Source organism: Accipiter gentilis, chromosome 30 (assembly GCF_929443795.1).
Source record: "Accipiter gentilis chromosome 30, bAccGen1.1, whole genome shotgun sequence".
In the NCBI taxonomy this organism is placed as follows: Eukaryota; Metazoa; Chordata; class Aves; order Accipitriformes; family Accipitridae; genus Astur; species Astur gentilis.
This window is the reverse complement of record NC_064909.1, coordinates 7774785-7802149: the sequence shown is the minus strand read 5'-3', so window position 1 is coordinate 7802149 and position 27365 is coordinate 7774785. Positions and strand designations below refer to the sequence as shown.

Genomic DNA, 27365 nt, shown 5'->3' with positions numbered 1-27365 from the left:
CTGTACGCCTGGCTGTGCAGAGGGTGTGGTTTTTGGTTTGGTTTTTTTTTTTCCTTTTTGTTTTATTCTTCTGAGTTAACGGTGAGGAGAGGTGGGCAGAGGGGAAGCATTAGCAAGTCGTGATGCCTGGCACCGTTTGATTAAATTTGAAATTACTAGTTGTGATTTATGTTGTTTAGTTTTTGATGAGGAGGAAGAGGAAGTGGGACACATCCTGCCTAACAACCTCCTGTAACGCTCTATGATTTATCTTTGCAGCATGTCCAATCATACTATTCAGGTTATTTTCTATGTGGAAAATGTTCAGTATTGTCAACTGTTGAGAATTCTTCCTAATTTTGTCTGTGCTGGTGGACAATTCCAGGCTTGATTCTTCTCTGTAGACCTTTGTAGTCAAGTAGCTGCAGGCATATTGTTGCTGCTGCTCTCTTAATAGGTGAGCGAGCGAGTTTTGAATGCTGATGCCATCGCAAGGGGCAGAGTGAGACAAGACCTCTCGTTACTCTTTCTAGAGATCTACAGAGATGTTAGTGTAATCTCCCCTTGACCAGTGACTCATACCAGAAAAAAGGATCTCAACGCTTTTGAGCCGAGAAACGACTGATTTGGAAATACAGTTTTGTCTTCTCGCTTAACACAGTACTTCCTTCCTCTCCTTTATGATCACTGAACAGATGCAGCACCTGTTAAAACTCAGTTGTGTTTCACGGTACGCACTCTACCCCGGTGCTAGCTTTGTCCTTTAGGCGCCCTAAGTGAGCTGCTCCCAGGGGCCAGGTAGGCACCTGGTTTTGGAGGTCACAGGTGCGTGCCCATGTACATGTGTACCCCGGTTGGACTGGCGAGCTGTTTTAAGCTGAATCTAGGGTTAAGTTGCTTCAGAGCTGTGGCGGTGTAAGGCGCTACCAAGCTGGCGCGGCACGTTGCGCGGTGTTGGCGATGGTCGTCGGTCGTCGGTGCAGCCGGTTTGCCCCCGTGAGGGGTCCCCTCGGTGAGGGGTCCCCTCGTCCGCCGCAGTGCGAGGCGGGCGATGCAGCCGAGCCCTCCCCGAAGAGCGTGTACCTCGCCACCCTGGCAGTGGCCAGGGGCTCCTCCGCAGGCGGCCGCTGCCTGCGAGGGTGTCTGTCTGTCGCTGCAGGGGGGAATGAGAGATACTGGGGCGATAACTTCTTAAGGAGGTCTGCTGGATCTTGAAGGCCGCTTTTTTTTGGTCCTCTATGCAGGTGGGATCTTCCTTGCTTCTATCACTAAGGCTCCTGCTTAACCCTGTAAGCAGGTTATTTTTAAGGTGACTTCACGTTGAGATCTAGGGACTATTCCAACCAAGTCCCGCTTTGTCAAGAAATGGGAGCTTTTAGTCTGTCTGGGGAGGTGCAAATCTTACCGAGTGTTGAGTTCTGTTTTTTGCAGCTTGACAAAAGAAGGGGTAGTGTCAGGTCTTTCAACTCTCTGCTTTTGGGCAAGGGAGAGAAAAAAAAAGAAGTAAGCATTTGAAATAAATCTTGTTAATGTTTGCTAATCCAGGTGTAGGCTTCATTTTTATCGAGGTCCTTTTGGGGGGTGGAAGGAAGTGTAAATTTTAAATCTCTCTTCCCTGTCTGCCCTTTTGATGCTCAGAGGGGCCTGCAATTGTGTATGTTGTGAGAAATCCTGGGCTAAGGGTATATGTTTCTAAGCAGAAATACAAAAAGAAACTTACTAGATTGAGAAGTAAAAAATACCCTTTCATCATGCATCTAAGCACCTCTTTTAGCATAATAGGAGTCTCAAAACAGTTCCTATCATCAACAATTCATGCTTTAAATAGGCAAGAAAAGCAAAAACGGGATAAAAAGATGTTTTGAAATGACTTTGGAAATGTACCTGCCCATATATACGACTACGGGTTATTTTGCAGAATGGCACACGCTTGAGTCCTTTCTGATACAGCCACTTGCAATTCAGATAGGTTAAGCAGAAAAGAGTTTTAAAGGCTCTCTTCTTAATGCTCCAGTGCAATTAAATCCTGGCTTTGTTTGTAGAAGATACGATCAGCATGCATGAGAACAATTGATATGACCCATAAAAATAAGAGACTTTGTCCATATTTGTTGTGAATGTTCAAGTAAGCCAAACTGAAGTGAGCTTTATCAAGAGCTGTGTTTTCAGGGACTGAACTCCAGCAGTCACCCTGGTAGAGAAGGCCTTGTGTAGCTCCTGATTTGGGGTTTTTACAACACCATCAACTCTATTGCTAATGGACTTCGTTGTGAACATTTGAAAACTCTGGGTGAAGCCGTGAAGCACAAGGAAGAGGACTTCTGTGTTTGTTTAATAAAACTGGGAAGTTAGCAGTCCTCAAAGTTGCAAAAGGAAAAAGCATGAAAATCAGACATCCTCAGAGATGCAGCGTTAAGGGGAAAAAAAAATAATCCTGCATTAACAAACACAGGATGACCAGAAGACATTGCCCCCCTCCCAATAATTTGGCAGTTTGAGGTTGGCTTTTATTTAAGATCTGCTTCATAAATCATAAAAACTTGGATGTGGCAGATACCTGTTGTATAATGTATGGTTTAAACAAACATATTTAATTTAAGCTGACAGTGTTTGTAGTTGTTCTGTTCAAGCTGCTATCTCAGTGAACAGATCGTGCTGTCTAGTCACTATGCCCAGCAGACAACCTCACACACCTATGGGGGTCTTCATGCTGCTCCAGCTACCCCATATATTGAAAAATATTTTTGCAATTGTAAAAGAAACTCCCCCATCCCACAACAGGAGGCTGATATTCCTCTCCTCCCCATTGTCTGGAAACATTGGATCATTTCAAATGCAAATCCAGAGTACTGCATTCATCAGTGGTTTATGTCAGCTGTGTTCAGGTCAGGTGAAATTGAAACACTGACTGTCCTGTACCTCTCATGTGGAGTCAGTTAATGCTTTGTGTAGGACGGTGCACCGTCTTGCTTGTGCTGCTTAGGTTAGATCATAAAGAAAGCCAAAGCAATGGAACATTTGAAAAAAAAAAAAAAAATTGAAAAATGGAATGCCTTGTTTGGGGAGTTAGTTTATAGTATTCTGTAATATAAGGAGTGATATCTACAGCTGTGCTAGGGCAGCAACCTATGGGGGGAAAAGATGACTTTCTGTTATTAACTACAAAGATATTTATTTTTCAGACTTCAATTATACCATCTTTTTCTATTTAAGATAGAGCTAAATTGTAAATGACAAATGAGTGACATTTTCTCTCTAAGGAGAATGTCTCTGGTAGTAACTAGTGTTTCAGATTTTGATAATGAATTAACTGATGTGGACCAATTTTCCGGTTTACAGTCTCCTTGGAGGCAAAACTGTCCTTAACCTATTACTATATGATACAAAATAATTTCAGTACATAGGGCTACTTACCTAGCATTTTAATACACATTAGTGGAATTCATCTGCTGTAGAAGCAACTCAGTAAAACCTGTGCTGGTCCTACTTCATGGGGTACTCTGAAGCAGTTTTTTCTATGGAATGCTATTAAGTCAGCATATTTTTCGTTTTGTTGTCTTTATGAATTTATTAAACATTTTTCTTTTCTAGCAAAACAAGTATGAGAAATCAAAGTACTTGAATAATTTGCAAAAGCAATTTTTTTAACTGATGGAGTAATAATATTAATAGCCATTTGTTTTACGAAAGTAGCTCTGATAATCATTGGGAACGTGATGCTATAAAAGAAGGAATGGCAGTATCATATAATATTTACTATAACCCGAGCTGTCCAAATGCTATCTAGGTATAGTTTTATTAAAATGTTGTTTTTCAAAAGACTTTTATATCTATGAGGATGCCTTGTTTTAATAACTTGTTGGAAGTGCCATGTTATGTTAAATTGTGTCAGAGTAAAGAGTATAATAGTCTTGAGGTAAGTCCCTGTTCCCTTTTCAGTCAGCTGGAGTTTCTTGCTGATTTTTAGCTTGCCCAGCACCTCACTTAGGAGATGGTCTGCGTTCAGAGCTGAGTCCCCCTTCCACCCAGCGCCACAGCCGCCAGGCAGACTCCTCCCTGCAACATAGTGCAGGAGGATCTACAAATTTCTTGCCAAATCAAATCTTCCACCAATGAATCTAGTTTAAACCACTAATTTGCTATGATAACCAAACTCCTGACTCAAGAGGTTCGTGCCAGGTAGAGGTTATTTCTGCTCTAATCCTTTTACTGAAGAGTGGTACCTTGAAAGCAGTTACCTGCAAGTGCTTTATGGCGTGTTTTCAGGGATGGTTGGACTCGTTCTCGCAGCTGGTGCCTGGCTCCATCCTGTCTGTAGGAGAGTGGACCTGTGCTGAAAAGCCACCATGCTCTCTCCACCTGCATCACGGTGCTCCACGCCATGTATACGTGTGTGTGTGTGTGATACAGACAGCCCAAGGTGTTGCTTTGGGTTTGAAAATCAGTCATGTGTTCTTGCAGAGTGGAGCACTTTGCTAATTAACATTTAAAAATTATTTCCACTACAGATTCAGGCAGCTTTTATTTTTAGAGAAAGTAAATGTCCAAGTTTTCTGTAAACCAGATGCTCATCACACGTTGACGTTGACATGTGATGCCCATGCTCCGTGGTCTTAGTTGCAGTCTACTTCCAGACCATTTTGTATGGCTCCTGGGGTGGGCGATTAGGATTGGATTGCAAATTCAGTTCACTGTTTTGCTAGTTTGTTCCTTCCAATGTATATCCTGCCTAAGGATAGCAGTTGATTTTTTTACATGAGAAAAGGAAGGAGACAATGCAAATAAGCCGTGTTCTCTCATATCGGTTTTAATGCCATAGACCTGATTTCATCCGTGCAGACAGAAAACATCAAGACGCTTCCTCCAAATTGTTATTTAATTTAATCCTCTTCTCTCCACTTCTCCTCATCTCCCTCCAATGCACGCATCCTCCATGGGTTTTGAGGATGCCGCAAGAATAAACTGATTTCCTCTGATGGCAGGTATGCTTTAAAACCTGTATTTTGCCTTAATGGAAGATAACACTGACCACTTGATAGCAATGAAGCAGATAAAATCGGTTGCCTGATTACCTATCAAATGAGTTAATCAGTAAATCAAGTACTCCTCCTTTGGTGAAAAAAATTGAGTGATTTGAATTCTGTCAAGAGACTAGCAAAGAAAAATACTGAGGTATAAATCTTCTGTTAAGAAAATCTTGAAAGGTATGAAGTATAGTCATTTGCAATCCGCAACTGCTCTCTCTTGACCTGGTTTTAAAGGGGCTGGGGGGAGCTGCCTCCTTGTGAGAGACACTTTTCAACAAGGAGGTGTATAGTGTCAGGAAGAAAAAATGCAAAGCAGTTATTTTGAGGATTAGTTTTGAGATACAAATGTGTTTATGTTAAAGTGTAAATATCCTAGCTATTACAGTGTAGGAAAGCTGCGCAAGTGACTTGCAACAATTAATTAATTAATTCCCTATTGCTGTAATGTAATTTTACAGTTTATTTTGTTATGGAGTGGCAGAATATTGAACAATTTGACAGAAGAATGAAAACCTGTATTTTTGATTTGATCATGCCTCTAAGGTTGCTTCAAATCTGTTACCTTGCAAACTGAATGCATCCTTAAATAATGCCTAGAGACAAACAACATTTAGTGGAAGATTCAGAAGAAGGGACTGGAATTTTCTTTTCCTTGGTGTTTTAGTCTGTCTTCTTATTGCTACCTAATACCATTCCTTTAAATCTGATGTCCTGCAATATAATTTGATAGTGTATACTTTTCTGTAGAAGAATTTTCGTTTATGTTGAAAATAGAAAAAGCATATTCATGTTGTAAATACAGCCGATGGAGAAATATAATAAAATGTCCAGCATTGTAGGTTTGTTACTTTGAAGCAGATGTTGCTGCAGGCTCTGTTATGTTAGTAAGTCTGTAGTACTTGGTCGAAGGAAGTAGCTGAGTCTTCCTGTTTATAGAGATAGCAGGCAAAACATTTCTACTAAATAAAACTTATGCTGAATACGTAATTTTTGTCAGTTGCTCAGTGTCTTGTAAGTTTCTGTATTAATTATGAACTTATTGATAAATAAATCACTGTTACAGTTTGTCTTCTGAAGCTTTGTTTTGACAAAAACTTTTTTAAAACCATGAATTTATTTTGGATTGGTGATACAAAAAGTAAGAATGTGGCAGTTTTGGGGCTTGTATACTGGACTAAGTATTTCAATGGTCAGAGGTGACCTATGGCATACATCGTTTAAAAAAAAATAATCTTATTTTTGCTACCTAATTTAGAGCACTCAACTAAGGTTTGGACATCTTTTGTGTCTCAAGACTGTCTTGAGATCAACTCTCACTTACTTCAAAAATTTGGAATACAAAAGAAAAATATAAACTGTAAACATAATGATATTTTATTATGTCCATAATTTAAAAGCTGTGTAGCCATGTGCATTTACAAGTCTGTGCTCCTTCATTTGACTTTGTGGAGTGCTTTAAACTTCGTACAAGCTGATACAAGAAGAAGCATTTACAGTCAATTTCCTAGGAAATACATAATTCAAATCAAAGTTGTGTGTTCAGGTTGTCTGTAGGTTAGAACTTTGTGTTAAAAAAGAAACACACAAAAAGTCCCCAAAACTTGGATTAAAAAAAGCTATGTGTAAAGGTATTTGTCAAACTTCTATCTAAAAATCCTGTGGTGGAATTGTGCTTCTACCTGTATTGATCTTGTAAACTTGCATGTAAGCCTCTAGTTACATGAAGCCTCCTGACTTCATGGATTGGGAATTCCCTCTTGTATTAAGAAAAATTCAAATGCTGCAATAGTCTGCAGTGTGTATTTTAAAAAAAGGTGGGGCAGGGGGAATAGTGTCTATTCTTTTAGTTTACTTCCTATGCAAATATGTGTAGATTATTCCTTATCCTAAGCCCTCTGGAGCTTAGAGCAGTCAGTACTGTGTCTCTTTGCTAGTGAAGAAGTTGCTTTTAATTGTAGTCCCATCACCCTTGGTATTTTATTCACTTAGATCATGGACTTTTATCCTTCTCAAAGAACAGATGGGTAAACTCTTCACTTGAGGCTTGATTAAGTCGTGACTTCAGTATGTTTTAGATTGTTCTCTTGTTTTCCAGCTCTTATTACTTGAAGATGACTAGGTAGATCTGGAGTACAGAAACCTCCTGTGGTGAAGTGAGTAAGGACATAGCAAGCTCGATCGTACACTGCCGTCACCATCCCCACCTCCTAGGGCTGGTGGTTTTGCAGTGTACGAAAATGCCTCTTAGGTAATGTAATACCATCAAATTCCTGCCGCTTCTGACCTTTAGTAGGTCTCTGAAGCTTTGGTAAGCTGGATTCTTGGAAAATAGAACTGCATTTCTTAAAGTCACCAAGGACCTCCTTTTTTCTTGTGTGGTATTATTCCCCCATAGCATGGTGTGTCCTTGCCTCCTACACCACAGCTGTTTAATCTGTCAATTCAGTCAGCCCTCTACCATTGCACACCAAAGTTTCCATTCTCTCTTCTGCTCTCTCTCTCTAATTAGCCTTTTTGTTCTTTGCTTTGACCTTTAGCTGTCATAACAGGATTGATGATCCAGAGGAAGAAATTATTTTTCCTGACCTATAGAATGCTTTTTCTGGCAATATCAACACACATTTCTGTAGTCAGAAGTTGACCTCAGTCTTGACCTGTGAAAGAGCTACCAATTAAAATGGCGAGTTGCTTGTTGTCTCTTACTGTCCTTTGTTTTTTTTCTCCAGAGAGACTGGCAAAGGTATCATTTGTGTCAGTTTTTTGTAACTTTACTATTCCTACAGGAAGAATAAATTGGAAATCCATACCTAATTTTGTGTCAATAATGTTATTCAGACTTTCAAGTAAGCATGACTTCTAGTCTGGCAGATTTCATTTATTGACTTAGTTGAAAGGTCTCTTTTGACCTCTGTGTGTGAACCATGTTGGTTCCTTCCAATGACAATTTTTTATCAAACAATTAATGGAAATAGTGTAGCTTGTTCTTCCCATTTTATATTCACTAAGTTTTAAAGTGAAGCTGAAATATCAAGACAAAGAACGCTACTGAAAAACAAAAGAAGTAAATAGGAGTTTCCATGTTTGTCTTTTTAAAAAAAACCCAACTTATATCGTTTATAGTATAGGTCATAAGCTCTGCCTGAGGATTTCACAACAGTTCAATCCTATATTTGTAAACAAACCATAATGTTTATTATTGTGACCCATTTTACTGAGAGTACGAAATCTTCTGTCAACTAAATTTAAAGGAATGACACGGATATAGCACTGTCTCTACAGATTCCCTTTAAACCACTGTTTAGTAGTTTGTGCCATCAGAAGGGTAATTTATGGACTGTACAGCTGTTATAATAATGTCAAAACTGTGTGGCTGTAAATGATCTTTTGATAGGGTCAAACTCTGAAGTGTTGTAATAGTTTAAGATCTGACACCTACATCACATCTCTGTGTGCTAGGCAATATTTAAATCAGAGATACTGTGTTTATCTTGCATGGTCACAAATGGAGATGATCACCCCATACCTCAGGTGGAAGACTGAGGCGTATTCTGGCATATGCAGAAGTCTGGAAGCCGAAAGGTGTTCCTAGCCATCTCGATTAAGCCAAATTAATGTCTGTGTTTTTTCTTCCTCATTTACGTGCCGTTCCAAGATGTGTGGTTACGTCTGAGCTACCCTCTGGGATGCATTTCCCATCCCTATCTGCTCCCACAGAGTATCTTTCTGTGCAGAGAAGGATTGCGTTGTCCCAGTGCGCTGCTGAGCTGGTCACCCGCTGTGCGAGCCCTCAGTGCGTCCACAAGTCTCGTGCTGGACATCCTCAATAAGAATTAGTTGTGTGTGAAGGATTGCCCTTTTTGTTGGTGGTGTTTTTGTAAAGGCTTTTCTACTTCCTCAGCATCTCAAAGTGGATAGTAAGTGAGAAACTCTCACTGTTGGGGTTTTTTACACTTAATTTAGTTTATTCTTTACTACCTTTAAAAGTAGTAAAAATAGTCAACACTGCAGCAATATGTTAGTGGAAACAGCCAGTATTTGGAGATGTTTTAATATGCAAGAATGACATTTAATCTTTTTTTGAAAGAATACGCAACTCTTAAGCAGTAATATTTCTAGAAGTAGATACTTTTTGAAAGTGCTTTGTTAGAAAACACTCTTGCAGTTGGTCTCTCCTCCTCTGTTTCCCCACTTTTGCATGGCAAAAGCAACATTTTTTCTTCTGTTGGCATGAGCTAAACGGTTAGACAGCAATCACTTACCTATAGCTAGTCCATAACCGTAGCTTTGGTATGACTAAGACCGCCAGTTAGTCATCTTTATTAAGAATCAAATTTCTGCTGATTGCTTTGAGAAAATGGAAATGCTTCATATTTAACAACCTTATATGATTTGCCTATAGCTTTAAAAATTTCACTTATGCAAAACTTGTGTGTTTGAAGCGGCGTAGGTTCTTGACCAGAGATTAAACTGTGATTATCTCCACAAAAATACAGACTGCACCTAACAGGGATGCTGCTGTTCAGACTCTTCCTTTTCTCGGGGGGCAGGGTTGCACATTTTAATGGGCCCCCACGTAGGTTACATGGTCTGAAACATATGCCCAAAATAAAATTCACAGGAGAAACTTTTTGTGGCCGTGTTTTGGATTTAATACATTTTCATCTTGTTTGCTGGCTGTTTCCGTATTGTATTTGATGGGTAGGGAGGTAAGCAGCTGCAAGCAGTCTGCTGTGCAAGTGCTCCATGCAGGCAGCGGAAGGCACGCCGCAGCTGTGGTTCGATGTTACGCTCAGTGAAAAACCAGCCTGAAACATTGCCACCCTTCCTACTCTTCACATCAGCCTGCTGCCACCTCGGTCGCATTGGTGCAGCTGCCTCTGCAGGTCTGTGACAAACTGGAGTAAGCAGCTGATGCAGCAGAAAAAACACCTGACAAAAATAGAAATTCAGGTGGTTATTCTTAAAATAGGCACGTGCATTTAGAGGGCTGTTTATTGTTTGGGGTTTCTTCTCCCCCCCCCCCCCCCAAGTTAGGTAATGTGGTTTTGGAAAAAAAAAAATAATTTCCCCTATTCAGATCCCTTTCTGGGGATGGTTGACTGCATGGACATGAGTATGGTTTAGTTCTGGAGGACAGCCTCAGGACAGCTTTTAAGACGTGATGTACACCTATTGTTTCTTATTTTTTCTGCACGCTAGCTCTGTTTGAGAAAAACACCCATAGGACGAAGGAGCTCAGTTTAGAGTCTGGAGGGGGGACGAGGGAACGGCCTCCAGCACCGCTGTGTGTTCTCTGCACATCCTACCTTGGCACTGCTCGCTCGGGGACTTCACTCTCTTCTCTATCAGTTCTTGTTTCACTCAGTTTTCTGGCAATGAAAGGTGATTTGCAAGTGTAGCTGTTTCACAGTCACCTTAAGTCATCCATGGGCAAAGCTGCTGTTGATGGGCAGGGTTCCTGCCACTCTTTCCAGGTGCTGCCACCTCCCTGCTGCTGCAAGGTGGTTCATTGTGTTGTCTGCCACACAACTGGCCCGGTGAGTTTTCCCGTTTTGGTGTTAATGGGGTAGTTTTTCATGCTGTTGAGTCTCCCAGTGTGCTTCCCTGTGCAGCCCCAGGAGCGGTTGTGCCAGTGGCAGGAGCAGGATGAGGATGGGGTGCTTATTTTAGCAGTAGTGCTGCCGTATGCCAACTTTAAGTGACCTTAATCATAGCCAAAGGTCCTGCCTTCCATCACTCTTGGTATTAATGCTTCAGAGAATGGGACTTTAATAGGTTTTATTACAGCGCCAGCACCTGGAGTGAAAAGGAGGCGTGAGCAGAGGCTGCTGCATCCCGCAGGCGCTGATGAGAGCACTCAATCCTGCCAGGTTGTCCTTGTCCTTCATAGCTTACTAACCTCGGTACACCTTGCAAGTCCTGCTGGAAACAGGCCTAATGCAATGAGCGTCCTTAACTGAAGTGTGTATTTTAAAACTGTGCTTAATTATTTTTGTCTCATCTGATGAGATGGTTTTGATCTGGTGCGCTTGTTAGGTGATTGCAGGTAAAAGATGCTTTTAAAAACAGTCTGTTGATTTCAGAAAGGATTCCCCCCGCAAAGAAAAAGGAATAAAAGGCTTCAAGTCTTTAGGAATTGGGTAGTTATTAAAGAAATCATTGTTGTTTTCTCTTTTCCATGGGGTAAAGGTAATACTGGAACAGAGATGCATGCAGCTGCTGAAAGGTAATACTGTTTGGCTATGAGGTTGATTGCCAACTGAAACGTTGCTGCAGTTCCTTTTCAGAAAGAAGAAAACAAAATAATTGAAAGATTGTTTGCCAGTGGAAACATGATTAGTTGTATACATATGAAGAAATTAACTAGTGCTGCCCTCTTGCAGTTCCACAGCAAGACAGTCGTTAAACTAGTCTCAGTACTGTTATCACTTTATATTGTCTATGTACAGTTACAGCTACAGGTTTTCTGAAGGAAAGGTAGGTAGGAAGAGCTTCCAGTAATCTTTTGGAGAGAAGATAGCAATGCGATTGCCTCATGCAGCAGCTCTCGGATCTGTAATCTCCTAAATTTGAAGGAGATGAAGTGACCCTTGTCCTGTGAAAATCAATTTCCAAATTTCATGTAACTGCAGGTATTTTCTTAGTAGCAGGATCACTTGCCAAGGAAACTCAATAAATAATCTTCCTGTTTGGTTTTTATTTGCTGAAGGTGTCCTGGGGACACGGTGTCCGTTCTGCAGTCTGCAGCCGGAGGCGCGGTAGGTTTGGCGGGGGCATCCCCAAGTTTCCTCAGCGGGCTCTGGGTCACCGGACGGCAATGGTTGGGGTGTGGGGCAGGGGACCCGCTGCTTCCTCCTCTTCACGTGGAAGTGACTACTCCAAAGAGTTTATGCCTTCCTATGGCTCTCTTCAAAAGCTGGAGGAGCCGTTTGCTCCCACCTCTGAAGGTGGGTTGGAATGTTTTTTGATGCATGAAAATCTGATATGTGTCTAAACCGGTTCCTTTTGTAGGTTCATAATCTGCTGTGGTCTCTGAGACATCCGCTATTCTTACCAGATGTGTAATGTTCCTAAATATCTGTGTGTTGGGGACAAAAACAACAAATGAAATCTGTGCTTGCGCAATGTGCGGAGGTCTGTTCCTGATCTTTAACTGTAGTTATTATGTTAGAATGGAGAGGGTTGTTTTTTTCCTGGTGTAACATTGTAATCTGCACCGCTAACATACTGAGAGGTTTTTTTTCCTAGGCAAAGGTTCCTTGCCTACGTCATATATGTTTTATTTTGGTCTGTGCTGTATTTTAAGTACTTGTTTTATCATTTGTGCCTGCCGAAAATACTTAAGAACTTGAGTACCTCCTCATCCCCCTCATTCATGTTAAATAACAGCAGGGAGGAGCAGCCTGAGATGGTTTTTAAGCCTGAAAAGGTTAGAGGTAGACAGCTGTTGAAGATAGTGAGATTGCTTAGAAGGCCAGGTATGGGCCAGAGCTAGAAGAGTGCAAAAATCCTTATGAGGAGTTAAGGCTTTCATGAGAGATTCAAAGGCAAATCAATTTTAGGCAAAAGACTTTTGATCTAAGTCCTCAGAGCAGCAGGGAACAGGCGATGGGTGGATTGAGACTACTGCTGCTGCCATTTTCAGGGTGGGCTGTGCACAGTAGGCCATCTGAAATCTTACTTCAAACGTTAGCATTCAGAGGGTCTAACATTTGCTTTGGTTCCTTCTGCCTCAACCTGTATGCTCTTGATTCAGCAGGCATCTATTTAAAATACTGCCTTAATGCAACTTTTTTTTTTTCCCTACACTGAGGAGATCCATTCTTTTCAGAGCTAAAAATTAGAGTCATAGAAACATGGAAATATCAGTATTTCATATGTTTTTAGTACAGTAGAAGATCCTAACTTTTTTTTATAATAAAGTGTTTTTCTTACTCTAAAAGTGAAACACACTAAAAAATTTTATTAGTTTGAACTACATTGGATGCTTCTTGCCAGCTGTATGTAATCTGTCATCATTTGGAGCACTAATGGCCACTTAAAATTGCAAATCAAGCTCTTTCTGCTCTCTGTGCCTGTCTTTACCAGCACATGCAATGTCTGCTTGGCCTCATGGAGGATTTTTGCCCACAATTTCTTTCAAGGCTTCATAGTTGTATTAGGAAAGATGTTGAGTTTGAAGGGATACCAAAATGTATGTTTGTGCATGTTAAATAATTCTGTGTGTCCAACCCACCCAAGATAAGACTCGGTGTTTCATCTTGCAGTGAAGACTGTTTCATCTAATGACGTGATGCAACATAGTGGTTGGGACAAGTTGGAAGCATGGGTTCTTGGTCAATCCCAGTGCCACAGCTGCGTGTTGAGGCCCATGGCTTCAGTAGGGCCCTTTCCTTAATTGCATGCCCTTGCCTTTTACCCTTCATCATCGTCCACCATTCAGTCTTTTAGTCCCTTCCTTTTATTAATCATGGTAGTTTCCTGGCTGGCTTCATACTGCAGACCTGTATTCAGCTGACTGCCTTTCTCTTTTTTTTTTTTTTTTTTTTTTTAAAAAAAATCACTGCAGAGATCAATTCCTCCAATGTGTCAGGAGCTGCTGGAAAAGGAAGATACTGCTGAAATTGTGTAGATAGGAAATTCTATGGAAAACACACAAACCCCATTGTGTGCTGTCTTAACTATATGTGTTGTTATTAACCTTCTTATCAACCGTTTGTGAGGGTGGAAAAAAGCGCTGCGCCTCATTTTTTGAATGGAGACATGGACTTCCCCCTTGTTTTTTTTGTTTGTTTGGTTGGTTTTTTACTATCCCACTGTTGTCTGGAAGTCAAAACTTTAATGCAGAGTTATTTATCATGCTTGCAATGCTTGAAAATAATAAACTATTTGAAGTATGATAGAGAGACTAGGGAAAATATATGCAGTACATATTCACAAATAGTTTTGTTTTGACATTTATCTTGCTGTAGTCATTCTGCCAACTGGCTTCAGGCACGGCTACCAAAAGAATGAACACATGTTGCATTCATTAGTTCTCATCTGGCTGTGCTTCATCTTGCAAGACAGACGAAATCATGATCACGCTAAATAGATTGTAATGCGTTTGTAATACGAGTTCCCTTCTGCTGAATAGAACGATAGCTTTGCAAAGCCGGTGCGTTTAAGCCACGGTATTTTGCTTTGTTTTAATATAATGGATACGAGCGTATTTCCAGTGATGTCATTGCTCTTTCGTCGCGAAAGATGTCATATGAAAAATATTCAGATATAATACTAAACAGCCACCCGCCCCCTTCCTACCTCCTTCCCCCCCACCCCCGGCCCGTGTGAACTTTTCATGTCACGTTGTGCTTTGACCGACAGCAGGTCTGTGGCGTTTCTGACACGGAAACGCGCTTTGGAACAGTAACGGTTCATCTGAACTGGCGGGCTATAAAAATCTTTTTCGTTAGTCTCCTGTGGTGGCTCTTCGCGCTCAGACCGAGGGCAAATCGATGGCCCTTGGCTTCTGGCAGCGAGCGCCACGACTCTGAAACCGGCGGCGAGTACCTTGCGGTGCCGTGGGCCGGCTGCCTGTGCGGCCGCCCCATTGCTGTGGTTTCACGGGGGGAGGGTGCGAGACCCGGTCGGTCGGTGAGTGAGTGAGTGAGTGAGGGGACAGCTGCCGGATTCCTGCGTGGAAGCAGGCCGGCGAGCTGCGCGTCCCTGACGGCAAGGCACCCGGGCCGTCGCGGCGCGGTGCTGGAGGCGCGGAGCGGAGCTGAGCTGAGCGGAGCGGAGCCTTCGTGCGCTGCCCGCGCCCGGGGAGCGCCGGAGCCAGCGCCGGGCTGACGTCGGAGCGTTAGCCACTCCCTGCGGCGGCGGCCGCCGAGTGCCGTCCCCATCCCGCCCCCTCGAGCCTCTCGCTCTCGCCGGGGCCGCGGGGAGAGGCGGCGGGGAGAGGCGGCGGGGACCGGCCGCCGCCGCCACCACAGCGGGGCTTTGCGGCCCGGGGCGCCTCCGCGGAGCCCGCGGCATGCCGGCTGGGCCGGGGCGCGGGGGCCCGCTCTGAGCCGCGAGGGGGGCCGGCTCGGCGGCGCCGGCGAGAGGAATGGAAGACGGCTTGCCCTGCCTGGCCGCAGCCTGCGACCCCTCGGCGCTCGTCAGCTTCTGCGCGGGTAAAGTACCACCGCCTGCCCCGCACGGGGAGGGCCCGCCGGGCACCGCCGCGCTCCTCGGCCCCCAGCGCAGCGCGGCCGGGAGGGAGGGAGGGAGCTCCCGGAGTGACCTCCCGCGCCCTTCGCTCAGCGCTTCGCTTCCCCCGAGGAGGAGAAGGGAAATCTTGCGAAGTGAGCGCCGGGCTCAGTACTTACCCGCGTGGTTCAGTTAACTGTGCGCGCTCCTTAGCAGCCAGCAAGGTGCGCTGACTCGGAGGCTGAGGTGACTCGCTGCAGTGCAGCGTCCTAACCTTCAGAAAAGTAAAAAAAAAAAAAAAAAAAAGGGAAAAAAAATTAAATAGAACTTTGACGCGCGCGGGCAGCAGAGAAAATGACGGGAGGATCGCGGCGGAGTTAATGCTTGCTGGAGAAAAGGCTCCCGGCGCGGCCGCCCCTGCAGCCTGCGGGCGGGCTGCTCCCGCCGCCAACGCCGCCGCGGCAGCGTGGGTCCCGCCGGGCGGCCCGGCCCGGCCCGGCCCCTGAACTGGGAGCGGGAGGTGGCGGTGTGTGCAGGGGGCCCGCTGCAGCCCTCGGGGGAGAGCTGCCTCTGTGTGCCCGGCCTTTCCTTTCCACCTCTCGGTTCTACGCGCTGCAAAGGACGAGTAAGCCGAAGCCCGCTCCGGGAAGCCTGGGCAGCGTGCGGGCCCCTCGGGCGGGAGGAGGCAGTAAAGGCTCGTTCAAAGCGGGGAGTTCTGCCCTGCATCCGCTGCGGCTCCGAGCGTCTGCCTTGCTGTACTTGCTGTGCGCCCGTAAAACACGGATTTGCCCTTCAGAACCAAGTCCGTCGTCCCCCGCTCTATTTTTCACTAGTGTCGCAGTAAAAATGAAATATTTCAACACCTCTTTCCTCTCTTTAAAGAGCTGCTATCAAACCGGCCTCTCTTGAGTGTAAGTTGGGTGATTACTTGCAGGGTTCTAGCTTATCAACCGAAAGCATATGAGTTAAGGCTTAAAAAGACCAACTAAACAAATAACCCCCCTCGACAAATCGGATCAGAGGTAAAATGTATTGCTCCTGTATACGGTGAAGTATTTTACTGCAAATGAAACAAACATCACTGAGCAGCTCTTCTTTGTTTGCTGATTTACGCCGCGCGGTTTTGATACGAATATGGCATCTTGCACAGAAAAAAGTACACTTCTGCCCTAAAATATGATGGTCAACGGTTTGTTTAAAAAAAAAAAAAAAGAAAAGGAAATAAGGGCAGGTATTTAATGCGTAGATTTCTATGTGTATTTAGTGGGAGAAAGGAACGACTTTGCTTACTCGTAAAGTGAGCAATGCACTGTACTTTCATCTGCTTCAGAATTCAAGGCGTTTGTTTTAGAATTCAAGACGTTGCAACCCTGAGGAAAGAAGGAGGGTGAATTGGAAATGTTAAAATTACAAGTGCTTCCTACAATATTTTGCAGGCTTGCAAGGATTTTTATGGTAGAAAAGAAAGGCTAATGTTTAGCTCTTTTATCTTCAGAATAAAATTCCAAAGAACAGCAATTTTTGTGGCTATAACTTGCAACTTTGTTACTGATGAGTAGAGGTTTATGTTGACATTTCTATTGACTCCAGTGGCTTTTTAGCAAGAGTGTCTGTGGTTATCTGTAAAAAATATAGCAGTGTCTCAGACTTGAGCTTGAGGCATATCTTGAATTTCAGAAGTGAGTGTGGCATGGTGGACTTACCTTTGAGATTTGTCTAGAACTGCAGCAGAATAAGGTGCAAGAAATACATTCTTTTCTCCATGCGTATGTTCTACCTCAGTTTTTTTTCTGCATCTTAAAAAAATAATTTTGGCTATAATCTTGATACAAGACCGAGGATTTTGCTGGATAAGGGTTAAAGACGGCATTTGTAATTAAAAGAAAATGTTGCTTTGGATACTCTTAGCAGTGTAACGTATTCTGCTGATTTAAAACTTGATTCCTACTTAAATCATTAAACCTAATGTACATTTATATAAAGTTTTCTGAGGAGTGTGTGTTGGCTGGCAAGTGAACTTACAGTGATAAGAAACTGGTATGTTGGAGAATCAACAAGTGCTTTGTTCATACGAAATTTCTAACTTCATCCTCGAGAGCTCCTTGCCTTGAGGGCTTTTAGCAGCTTTGCAGTGGTGACAAGTAGGAAAAAGCATGAGATTAAGCTGTAGAAAGAATTTTTTTTTTTTTTTTTTTGGCCATACATGCTCATTCTTGCTTTATTTGAAGGAGACGAAGGCTTTGTAGTAACAGTAGGGTATTTCAGGTGAGGTTTGGGGGGATAACGTAATATTTTTTTAGTAAGTATCCTATAGTGATATGCTTTTCTATAGGGACATCTTTACCTTACTGTGGTGGGTTGACCCTGGTTGGATGCCAGGTGCCCACCAAAGCCGCTCTGTCACTCCCCCTCCTCAGCTGGACAGGGGAGAGATAAATATAACAAAAAGCTTGCAGGTCGAGATAAGGACAGGAGAGATCATTCACTAATTACCGTCACGGGCAAAACGGACTCAGCTTGGGGAAAATTAGCTCAATTTATTACAAATCAGCCAGAGTAAAGTAATGAGAAATAAAACCAAATCTCAGAACACCTTCCCTCCACCCCTCACTTCTTCCCGGGCACAACTTTACTCCCGGATTTCTTCACCAAGCCCCCCCAGCGGCACAAGGGGTACGGGGATGGGGTTTACGGTCATCACACATTATTTTCTGCCGCTAATCCTCCTCGGGGGAGGGCTCATCACACTCTTCCCCTGCTCCAGCATGGGGTCTCACCCACGGGAGACAGTCCTCCACGAACTTCTCCAACGTGGGCCATTCCCACGGGCTGCAGTTCTTCACGAACTGCTCCAGCATGGGTCCTTTCCACGGCGTGCAGACCTTCAGGAGCACACTGCTCCAGCGTGGGTCCCCCACGGGGTCACAAGTCCTGCCAGAAAACCTGCTCCGTGGGCTCCTCTCTCCACAGATCCGCAGGTCCTGCCTGGAGCCTGCTCCAGCGCGGGGTTCCCATGGGGTCACAGCCTCCTTCGGGAACCCACCTGCTCCAGCGTGGGGTCCTCCCCGGGCTGCAGGTGGAGATCTGCTCCACCGTGGACCTCCGTGGGCTGCAGGGGGACAGCCTGCCTCACCAGGGTCTTCACCACGGGCTGCAGGGGAATCTCCGCTCCGGCGCCTGGAGCATCTCCTCCCCCTCCTTCTTCACTGACCTTGGTGTCCGCAGGCTTGTTTCTCTTACATGTTCTCACTCCTCTCTCCGGTGGCTGTTTCTCCACGTCCCAACTTTTTTCCTTCTTAAAAATGTTATCACAGAGGCGTTACCACTATTGCTGATTGGCTCGGCCTTGGCCAGCAGCAGGTCCGTCTTAGAGCCAGCTGGTATGGGCTCTCTCGAACATAGGGGAAACTTCCAGCAGCTTCTTACAGAAGCCACCCCTGTAACCACCCCTCCCCCCCCCCCCCACCTTGCCACACAAAACCAATACACTTACCTTTAATTGTGATTTGTTTTTTGCACAGGCATTACCTATGTCCAGTAGTTCATTTCTTGCCAAAGCTAAAAATAAATTCCTAATTCAGTGGTGAAGAACTAGCACTTCTTTTACCATATGGGATATCAGTGCCGATGGGCAGCTTAATCAGATTTTTAAAAAACACTTGTTGGGATGACTTCTTTTTTCTATTTACATTTAATAAGCTTTTTGTAACTGAAGCTAAGGCAAGGGCTTCTGTCATAATATGTCCCTTGGGAAAGGTCTTAGCTATCAAATTAGATCTGGGCTAGAATTTGGCTTAGGTGATACAGATCAGGATAGAAATTTCTAGTTTCACCAATGAAAATATTTACCTGCAAACAAAACTGTTAGTTTTGCATGCTTCTTGATTAAATATTTGCCTCCAATGACACTTGGCATTGTAAACAGTATTTATAAACAGAAGAAAACCCCACAAATGTCCCCAAATTTGTAAGCCTGATTGTTTCCAGACTCTTGAATTGATTTGGATACATTTATCTTTAATGTTAAGACTAGCAGAGAGTTTGCTTAGGCGTTGTGTCACAGTGGGGATTTGCCAGTTGCTGGAGGCGTTGGTGGTAAAGGTGGTGGTGGTGGTATGGTGGCTCTGCAGGGTTTCTGCAAGGGTGAGACTGCGTCCTCCCTGGGTGTCACCATACCATGGAGGGCACCTTGGCTGGCAGAGACTTTGCCCTCTGCCTCTCTGGCAGGGGTGCCGGTGGCTAGTGCATGTTGCTGCTCTTGCTGAATTGCTTCCCTAACCAGGCGCTCATGGAGGAGTACTTACTTTGGATTAGTATCATAAGGAACGTATTGTCCACAGTCTTGGGCTAGAGGTGTGTTAATAGTTTCTCTGAACTTGCTTTCCTGTTTTCCAGAAAAAAACCTATTTGATAGTAGCACGCTTAAAGGGCCGCAGTGAGTTTCCTCAGTGAAGGAGGCAGAGCATTTTATTTTCTAGAAATAGTGAAATGCAACCCAGCTATTCCACAAGAGCTGGGGCTCCCTTTCCCCAAGGTTATGGTAGTCCAAATGCTTTAGGCTGTATTTTTGGGAAAATTCTCTGCTTCCTATTGATCACCTGACAGAAGGGCAAACTGGTCCCTACCAGGAGGAACAACAGTCACCAAGAAATAAATGCAAAGGATTGCATTTTTGTGGACATGGCCATTCATGCTTGTGATTGAAGGGCTTAAATGCCTGGAATTGGGGATTTCTGAATGTAGGGACGGATGGGATGTTGCTCTCCTTTTGTATGCTTCTTTGCTTATTATATCATACTTTATAGAAGGAAATTACGAGAGCTACCACTCTTCACTGGCATCATTTTCCACATCAGTTTGACATCTTCAGCTAGGATACTTGTCTTATGTCTAGAGGTGAAATCTCATCTCGTTATAGTTTGTGAAAATACCATTGCTGCCTCTTGCGCAGCCGTAAGTCTACTAGAATTTGCAGGATAATGCATACTTGCTTTTAAGTTCTGCTTCCTTATCAGGTTAGTATAGTTTTAGTTACCACCTTCTACTAGTTTGGCAGAGTTAAATGAATCTTTTATTGAGTGGTTATATTAGAGTAATTATAAGCACAGTTGGACAAAGCAGTATTTATTTGGTTCATGAGTTAGCTGAGCCTATGCTTAATGAAGGGAGCTCTAAGCTACGTGGGCTAGCTGTTTCCAGGCTTTATTACATTAAATTTATTGTCAAGGTGCTATTTCCTCTTCAGATACTACTGCCTTTCCAGGTAACCGGGAGAAGGGACATGCCTGGTCTGACCCAACCGTGCACAGTACAGGCTGGTGTGGTGGCATTGTGCAGAGCCACATGGATCCCTCTGTTGGGTCAAACACAGTGTTTGATTGTCACTAACTGTGGATGGGCTGTAAATGTTTGTGCCTACACAGCTCATTAAAAATCTTTCAATGTATGTCTCGACTGAGAAACAGAAAAAAAGTATATCTGGTATATGCTGTGGTAAATAACTGTTTTATTACTCTATAGCATATGACTAAATATCTGCAGTATTGCACCGTAACAGCAGTGCCATGTAGATACAGCATAAAATTACAAATATCGTAAAGGTCCATAGGGGTTTTCAACTCACTGTTTAGAAGGTTAATACTTACCTAGACTCAGTGGAAAAGTCGAGTTTCTTTAACTTGATAGGTACCTTTTAAAAATGTGGTTACATTTTTTGGTAATGTTTCTTCTGCTTTGCCTGTCTCGGTCTCTATCTCACTTCTAACAGTTCTAGGAATATGTATTAGTCATCAAAAGAGAGTTGAGAAGATAATGATGACTTGTGCAGGGTAACGGTTAGCATTTCCTTAGCAGTCGCAGAAAGTAGTTGCAAGGTGAAGTAATTGCAAGCCACACTTGAAGTTGCTGAAGTATCAAAACTGGTGAAATATCAAAGGTGCAGTTGACACAGCAAACTTGTCATTAGAGGTCAGATAAAAACGTTCAGACTGCACACGCTTTCTGAGCACTAAGTCAATGATCTCAAATTTTGAGTAATGCCCAGATTAAGAAACCCAAGAAGGTATCTTTATGAATGCTACATCGCAACCCTGCTTCACACAGATAAATAAATTAATCAGGAAAGCAGCAACATTGGAAACCTCCCTTTTGCAGCATGCAAAACTAAAGTGCTTCTTCAACCTGCTCATTCTGCAGTGAGACAGAGTGGCTCTGAGAGCATAACTTGCAAAGAAACACAGAAAAACTGCTGGACTTGTAGAACCTGCCCTGTGAGCGGGGAAGGAGAAGGAATGACCAGATGTGGCAGTCATTGGTCACGGTTGTTTATCGTGTGATGAGAAGATGCTGTGATGTATCACAAAACCAGATAGAATTTAGGTGCCACGTTTTCTGGCTTTGCTCTTCTCTCACAGCATCTTTTTTGTTCTTCATATGCTCTAAAAATGCATGAATTTGTTGGGGTTTGCCCTTCTTTGCTTGTGATGCTCTTCAGAAGCATTTAAAACCATGAGAATACCCACAGTGAGATTTCTGATACCTATGAGACGCATTGAACAGAGTATTCCCTTCCATGAGAAGCTGATTTGAGTCGGTCCTTCAGTTTTTTGCATGCTGTTGCCACTGTTGGTTTTACCCATTTGCTCAGTGGCTTGCTTGCTTAAGTGGCACGGTGTCTTGAGTGGTAAGGGTTTTTGGGGGGTTGTTTCCTTTTAGATGATAAAGGGGCAAAAATTGGAGGTGGAAGTGGCTTTTGATTCCTGAGTGGTTTGCACTGGTCACGTGCAGTTTCTATATTGGGGTTAGAGTACTTAACTGGTGGAAGAATGGCCCTGGGGGCTGTTGGGCAGGGGTTTGGCAGGAGCTGACAGGGTCAAAGCCGTGCTCCTGGTGCAGCTCCCTCTGCACCAGAGCAGTGACGTTGCTGGGGCAGGGTCGTTTGTCCTCTCCGCCTGTGGGTTAATGCCGGGAGGTCTTCCCCAGCTCTGAGGTGTACAAGCTGCGTTTCGTGTAGTGCTCTCGTACGAGGACTTTTTGCTGTTGCAGATCAGAAAGGATGGTCACACCTAGTTAGAGTGTGGGCTTGCACATGAGTTGCAGAGAGCTAAGTGAAGACGGAAAACTTACAGCATGTTGACACAGTAGGTTTGTAAATCTGGATTAGTAGGTTCAACAACCTGGCATTTAGTCTTGAGTAAGAAAATGCACTTGAGTAGTTACTACACGGAAGCTGTGATGCTGTTAACTCCCTCTTGGGCTCACTCCCTCATAGTTTATGTGGCCATGCCCCAGGTCGTAGCCCAAAGAACTTGCTCATACTAGCTCAGTTTTTATTCTTTCCTGCTAATGCTAAAAATAAAATAAAATTTGTAAAATAAGATTATCAGAAAGGTTAGAAGATGCTGAAGATGTATAAACCAGTTTTGTTCTTATTGATCTATTCTGTTGGGGGGGGGGGGGGGGATCCTTTTCATGCATGAATGATCCTGTTATTTTGTCTGGCATTATTATGCAGAAATTGCATGCTCCTGGATGGTTCTTTTTTATGTATAAATAGCTGAATTAGTATAGTGAATGCTTAATAAATGTATGTGGAATTAATCTTAAAACATAAGCGTTAAAGGAATAAACTGGATAAGCTGTGGTTTAAGATGATAGCTACTTTCAGAGTAATTATTATTTTTTTGGTTTTAGATTGTTCCTTCCCAGATATCAAACAAAGTTATAGAAATCTCCAGGATTTTAAAAAGGGAAAAGAACTGAATTGCAAACACTGGAGATCTACAACATACAGCTTTTTCCAGTGTGTTTTTCACGTCATTATTTTGAAATCTATTAGTATGGAACTATAAATTTTCTTTCCGTGGGTTGCAGACAGTCTTTACCTAGCATTGCTGTTCCTCATCTGTTACAAAAAGCTGGAAGTGATACCCAGTGTACTGAAGAGAAAAGCCTTGTGGTAGGTGTGCGAAGGAACAGTGGCCGATGTGGCAGTGGCAGGTTTAGTGGCAATGTAGAGGCTGTGTGTTTGCATCAGTGGTGGTGTACATTTGCAGCAAGACGTTGCTTCTTTTTTTGAGCTTGTTACTTTAGCACATAAAAATTGCTCTTTCTGACGCAGCTTTGATTGATGTCAGTTCTTTATTAGTTAATGCCTTGATTTTGGGGAATAGGAAGAAAATGGGAAAAAATGAAGCTTATTCCTGGTTTGTGACACTGCTGTTACTTAGTCCCAGCCAGATTTAATTCTTGTTTCCCTATCAAGCATTTGTAGTGCTTGATCATTTCTAATACCAGACACATCCATAATCAGTCCCGTCTCCCTTGCTAATTTGTAGGGATATTTCTTTACCTAAAAAACCTGTTGCTTCGTACCAAATAGTGGGAAAAGAAACCTGAAGATTTTTTCCACTTCAGAGGCCCCATCTCTTCAAAGAACAGGTAGTAATCTGTTTATGATACAAAACATGATGTATTTAAGCAACTTTGATAGAAATGTGGTCCCTTTTGAGTTTACAAAATGTGTTAAACATTCTACATAAGAAATGTATGTGTTTTCCTACAGGATTCTTTGAGAAGGAAGGAAAAAGTATCCCTGTGAAAAGGCCTATGTTTTTCCCATGCAGGCAAATTCCATGCACGCGTTCATGATGGTTTCATATGATTTATCAATAGCGATTGTGACACTTGAATTTTATGTAGGACTTCTACATAAAATTTGTTCAAGGTGAAATTCTATAAGGTCTTAGCCTGCCTGTGTCATCCAAAATGTTCTGTTAAGTGATTTTTCTCTGGGAATTTGTAGCATCACATAACACTGTCACATAACACTGTTGCCATGTGTTTGTGTTTGGTTGCAGGTGAATCGATTCTGAAACCTGCTTTATGGCTTAGCCTAAATAAAGATGAGACCTAATTCCTCCCTTTCCAGTGGAGTTTTCCATTTTAGGCATAATAGTGCCAGGATTAGCAAATGAAATTACCATTGAAACTGGCTTCATTTTTATGTATTCATTTCTGTGGAAGCAGCCTAACTATAGCTTTTTAAAATATATGTGTAGTCACACATGCTGTTCAAGGGTTCTTCCTCTTCATGAATTAAATTAGTTCAATTTGACAGTTACCTCATTTGTTTGCCGAGCATTTGTGGAAACTTATTTTTTATAGTGTCCTTGCTAAGGAAAATGTGGCAACACTTGATGGTAGATCTGCAGTCTGAATTGTTTAAAAGAGTATCTTTCTTTGTAAAATAATAAACGTTAATATGAAATATTTCAGACACAGCGTGTTGTAGAATGACCAGATCGATGACCAGGCAGTCCATCTCCTGTCAGGCAGCAGCAGCCACAGTGGCAGGAAAGGTGTGAGCAACGCTTTCCGCCCACACCTTGATTATAGGTGTTAACTTCAAAGCTTTGCTGGGGCTGTTTAATCGCTAACATAATGAAACAAAAGGAGCTTAACTAAAGAACTAGTCATTTTTTAAAATTGTATTTACGTTTGGTTCCCCTTTTTGAGGGTGGCTGTTGACTTACACCAGAATAAATACTTGCTGTCTGGTCTGAAATGTTTTCTGTGACACACAATGTGCAAATATTCCCTTTATTTCTCAATACTTGCTCCTCTGTAGTAACTGAAATGGAGATTGTGACTAATGTGCGATGAGTAGTTGCAGATACCACCTTACAGCTTGGCTGTGTGGGAGTCATGCAGCTTGTGCTTTATCCTTTAAACTACGCAGATAGCTTAGCAGCGTCTATACTATGACTAGTCTGTATGGAGACATTTTAGATCTTTCCTATGCAAAAAACCCCCGCCAAACTGCTGTTGATTTGGTTGTACCTGGAGTAAGCATTAGCTGTTGTAGAGGTGTTCCTCTAGTATCAAAGCTGCAAGCAGTTGCAGAAGTTGGAGACGTATCTTTGTGGAGGTAAACAAAAGTGGGATTTTGACTGCTGCTGTTAGAAGTGTCATGTTGGATCTAGCTTGCGATTAAAGAGATTTAGTCTTACACTCCCAAGAAACCATGGACTTTTAAAAATATCAAAAGCAAACCTTATGTCTGTTCTTGCCTACAAAATACAGGAGACATGTAATGACTGTGAGGTGGTATCCCCTGCTGCAACAGCAAGTGTAATGTTTCCAGCAGAGCTGAGAACAGGGGTGCCTTCTGCAGGGGACAAGGCCTGCTGTGACAGAGCGTGACAGGCACACAAGCACAACCGGTCGCCTTGGCTGTGGTGTGGCAGTGCCTCAGCCATAATGGATTATCACGGGAGAAAACTTAACACTGGAATTAATACTCCCTCCAGAAGGCTTGTCTCTTAATAGAGCTTATTTTTCACAAGGCAGTGAGCGTATCATCATCCTTTGGATAAGAAAATGCAAAGAAGGACAGTAACTTTTCAAGGTTCACTTTGGCTTGCTGGAGAGAAAGTTGGCATTTTCCTGAATGGGCTCTGGTATTGAGAGGTAATAAAGCAGTGGCCGCAAATGGGCTGTGAATAAGGGGAAGGAATTTCTGTACCTGAAAGGCAAGGACAGAGAGCAGAATATACCCCCCATAATCCAAGAGGAAATAGTTAGTGACCTACTACGCCGTCTGGACACTCACAAGTCTATGGGACCAGACAGGATCCATCCAAGGGTACTGAGATTGCTGGTAGAGGAGCTTGCCAAGCCACTCTCCATCATTTATCAGCAATCCTGGTCAACAGGGGAGGTCCCAGAGGGCTGGAGGCTTGCCAATGTGACACCCATTTACAAGAAGGGTCGGAGGCAGGATCCGGGGACCTACAGGCCTGTCAGCCTGACCTCGGTACCAGGGAAGATTACGGAGCAGTTCATCTTGAGTGTGCTCACATGGCATGTGCAGGACAACCAGGGGATCAGGTTCAGACAGCACAGGTTCATGAAAGGCAGGTCCTGCTTGACCAACCTGATCTCCTTCGATGACCAGGTGACCCACCTAGTGGATGAGGGAAAGTCTGTGGATGTTGTCTACCTGGACTTGAGCAAGGCTTTTGACGCTGTCTCTCATGGCATATTCCTTGAGAAACTGGTGTCTCATGGCTTGGACAAGTATACTCTTCGCTGGGTGAAAAACTGGCTGGGTGGACAAGCCCAGGGGGTTGCAGTGAACGGAGTTAAATCCAGTTGGCGGCAGGTCACAAGTGGTGTTCCCCAGGGCTCGGTGTTGGGCCCCGTTCTGTTTAATCTCTTTATCGATGATTTGGATGAGGGGATTGAGTGCACCCTCAGCAAGTTTGCAGATGACACCAAGTTGGGAGGGAGGGTTGATCTGCTCGAGGATAGAAAGGCTCTCCAGAGAGATCTGGACAGGCTGGATCGATGGGCTGAGGCCAATTGTATGAGGTTCAGCAAGGCCAAGTGCCGGGTCCTGCACTTGGGTGACAGCAACCCCATGCAGCGCTACAGGCTTGGGGAAGAGTGGCTGGAAAGCTGCCCGGCAGAGAAAGTCCTGGGGGTGCTGGTCGACAGCCGGCTGAATATGAGCCAGCAGTGTGCCCAGGTGGCCAAGGGGGCCAACGGCATCCTGGCCTGCATCAGAAATAGTGTGGCCAGCAGGAGCAGGGAGGTGGTTGTTCCCCTGTACTCGGCACTGGTGAGGCCGCACCTCGAGTGCTGTGTTCAGTTTTGGGCCCCTCACTGCAGGAAAGACATGGAGGTGCTGGAGTGTGTCCAGAGAAGGGCAACCAAGTTGGTGAGGGGCCTGGAGCACAGGCCTTATGAGGAGCGGCTGAGGGAGCTGGGGCTGTTCAGTCTGGAAAAAAGGAGGCTGAGGGGAGGCCTTATCGCTCTCTACAACTGCCTGAAGGGGGCTTGTAGTGAGGTGGGTGCTGGTCTCTTCTGTCAGGTGACTGGAGATAGGACGAGAGGAAATGGCCTCAAGTGGCAGCAAGGGAGATTTAGGTTGGATATTAGGAAAAATTTCTTTATTGAAAGGGTTGTCAGACATTGGAACAGGCTGCCCAGGGAAGTGGTTGAGTCACCACCCCTGGAGGTATTCAAAAAGCCTGTAGACAAGGCACTTCAGGACATGGTTTAGTGGGCATGGTTGATGGTTGGACTTGATGATCTTGAAGGTCTTTTCCAACCTAAATGATTCTATGAAATACCAGAAAACTAAGATAAGACAGTGAGTTGCCAAGTCTCTTTCCAAAC

At 43.7% G+C, this 27365-nt stretch overlaps 1 protein-coding gene across 5 annotated transcripts in view; it reads left to right on the top strand.

The window, feature by feature from the left end:
• The window catches only part of EML4 (EMAP like 4), a 169913-nt gene that overhangs the window by 54429 nt on the left and 88119 nt on the right, over positions 1 to 27365 (top strand). For 2 of the 5 annotated variants that reach the window (XM_049834005.1, XM_049834004.1), the window contains exon 1: positions 14912 to 15166. The exons of 1 other annotated variant lie outside the window; for it this stretch is intronic. In XM_049834005.1, the coding sequence (XP_049689962.1) occupies positions 15100 to 15166 (67 nt within the window). In that variant the 5' untranslated portion in view covers positions 14912 to 15099. Of the gene's footprint in view, positions 1 to 14911; positions 15167 to 27365 lie in introns of those variants that run through there. 2 more of the 5 variants (XM_049834008.1, XM_049834006.1) reach the window with 1 other exon arrangement.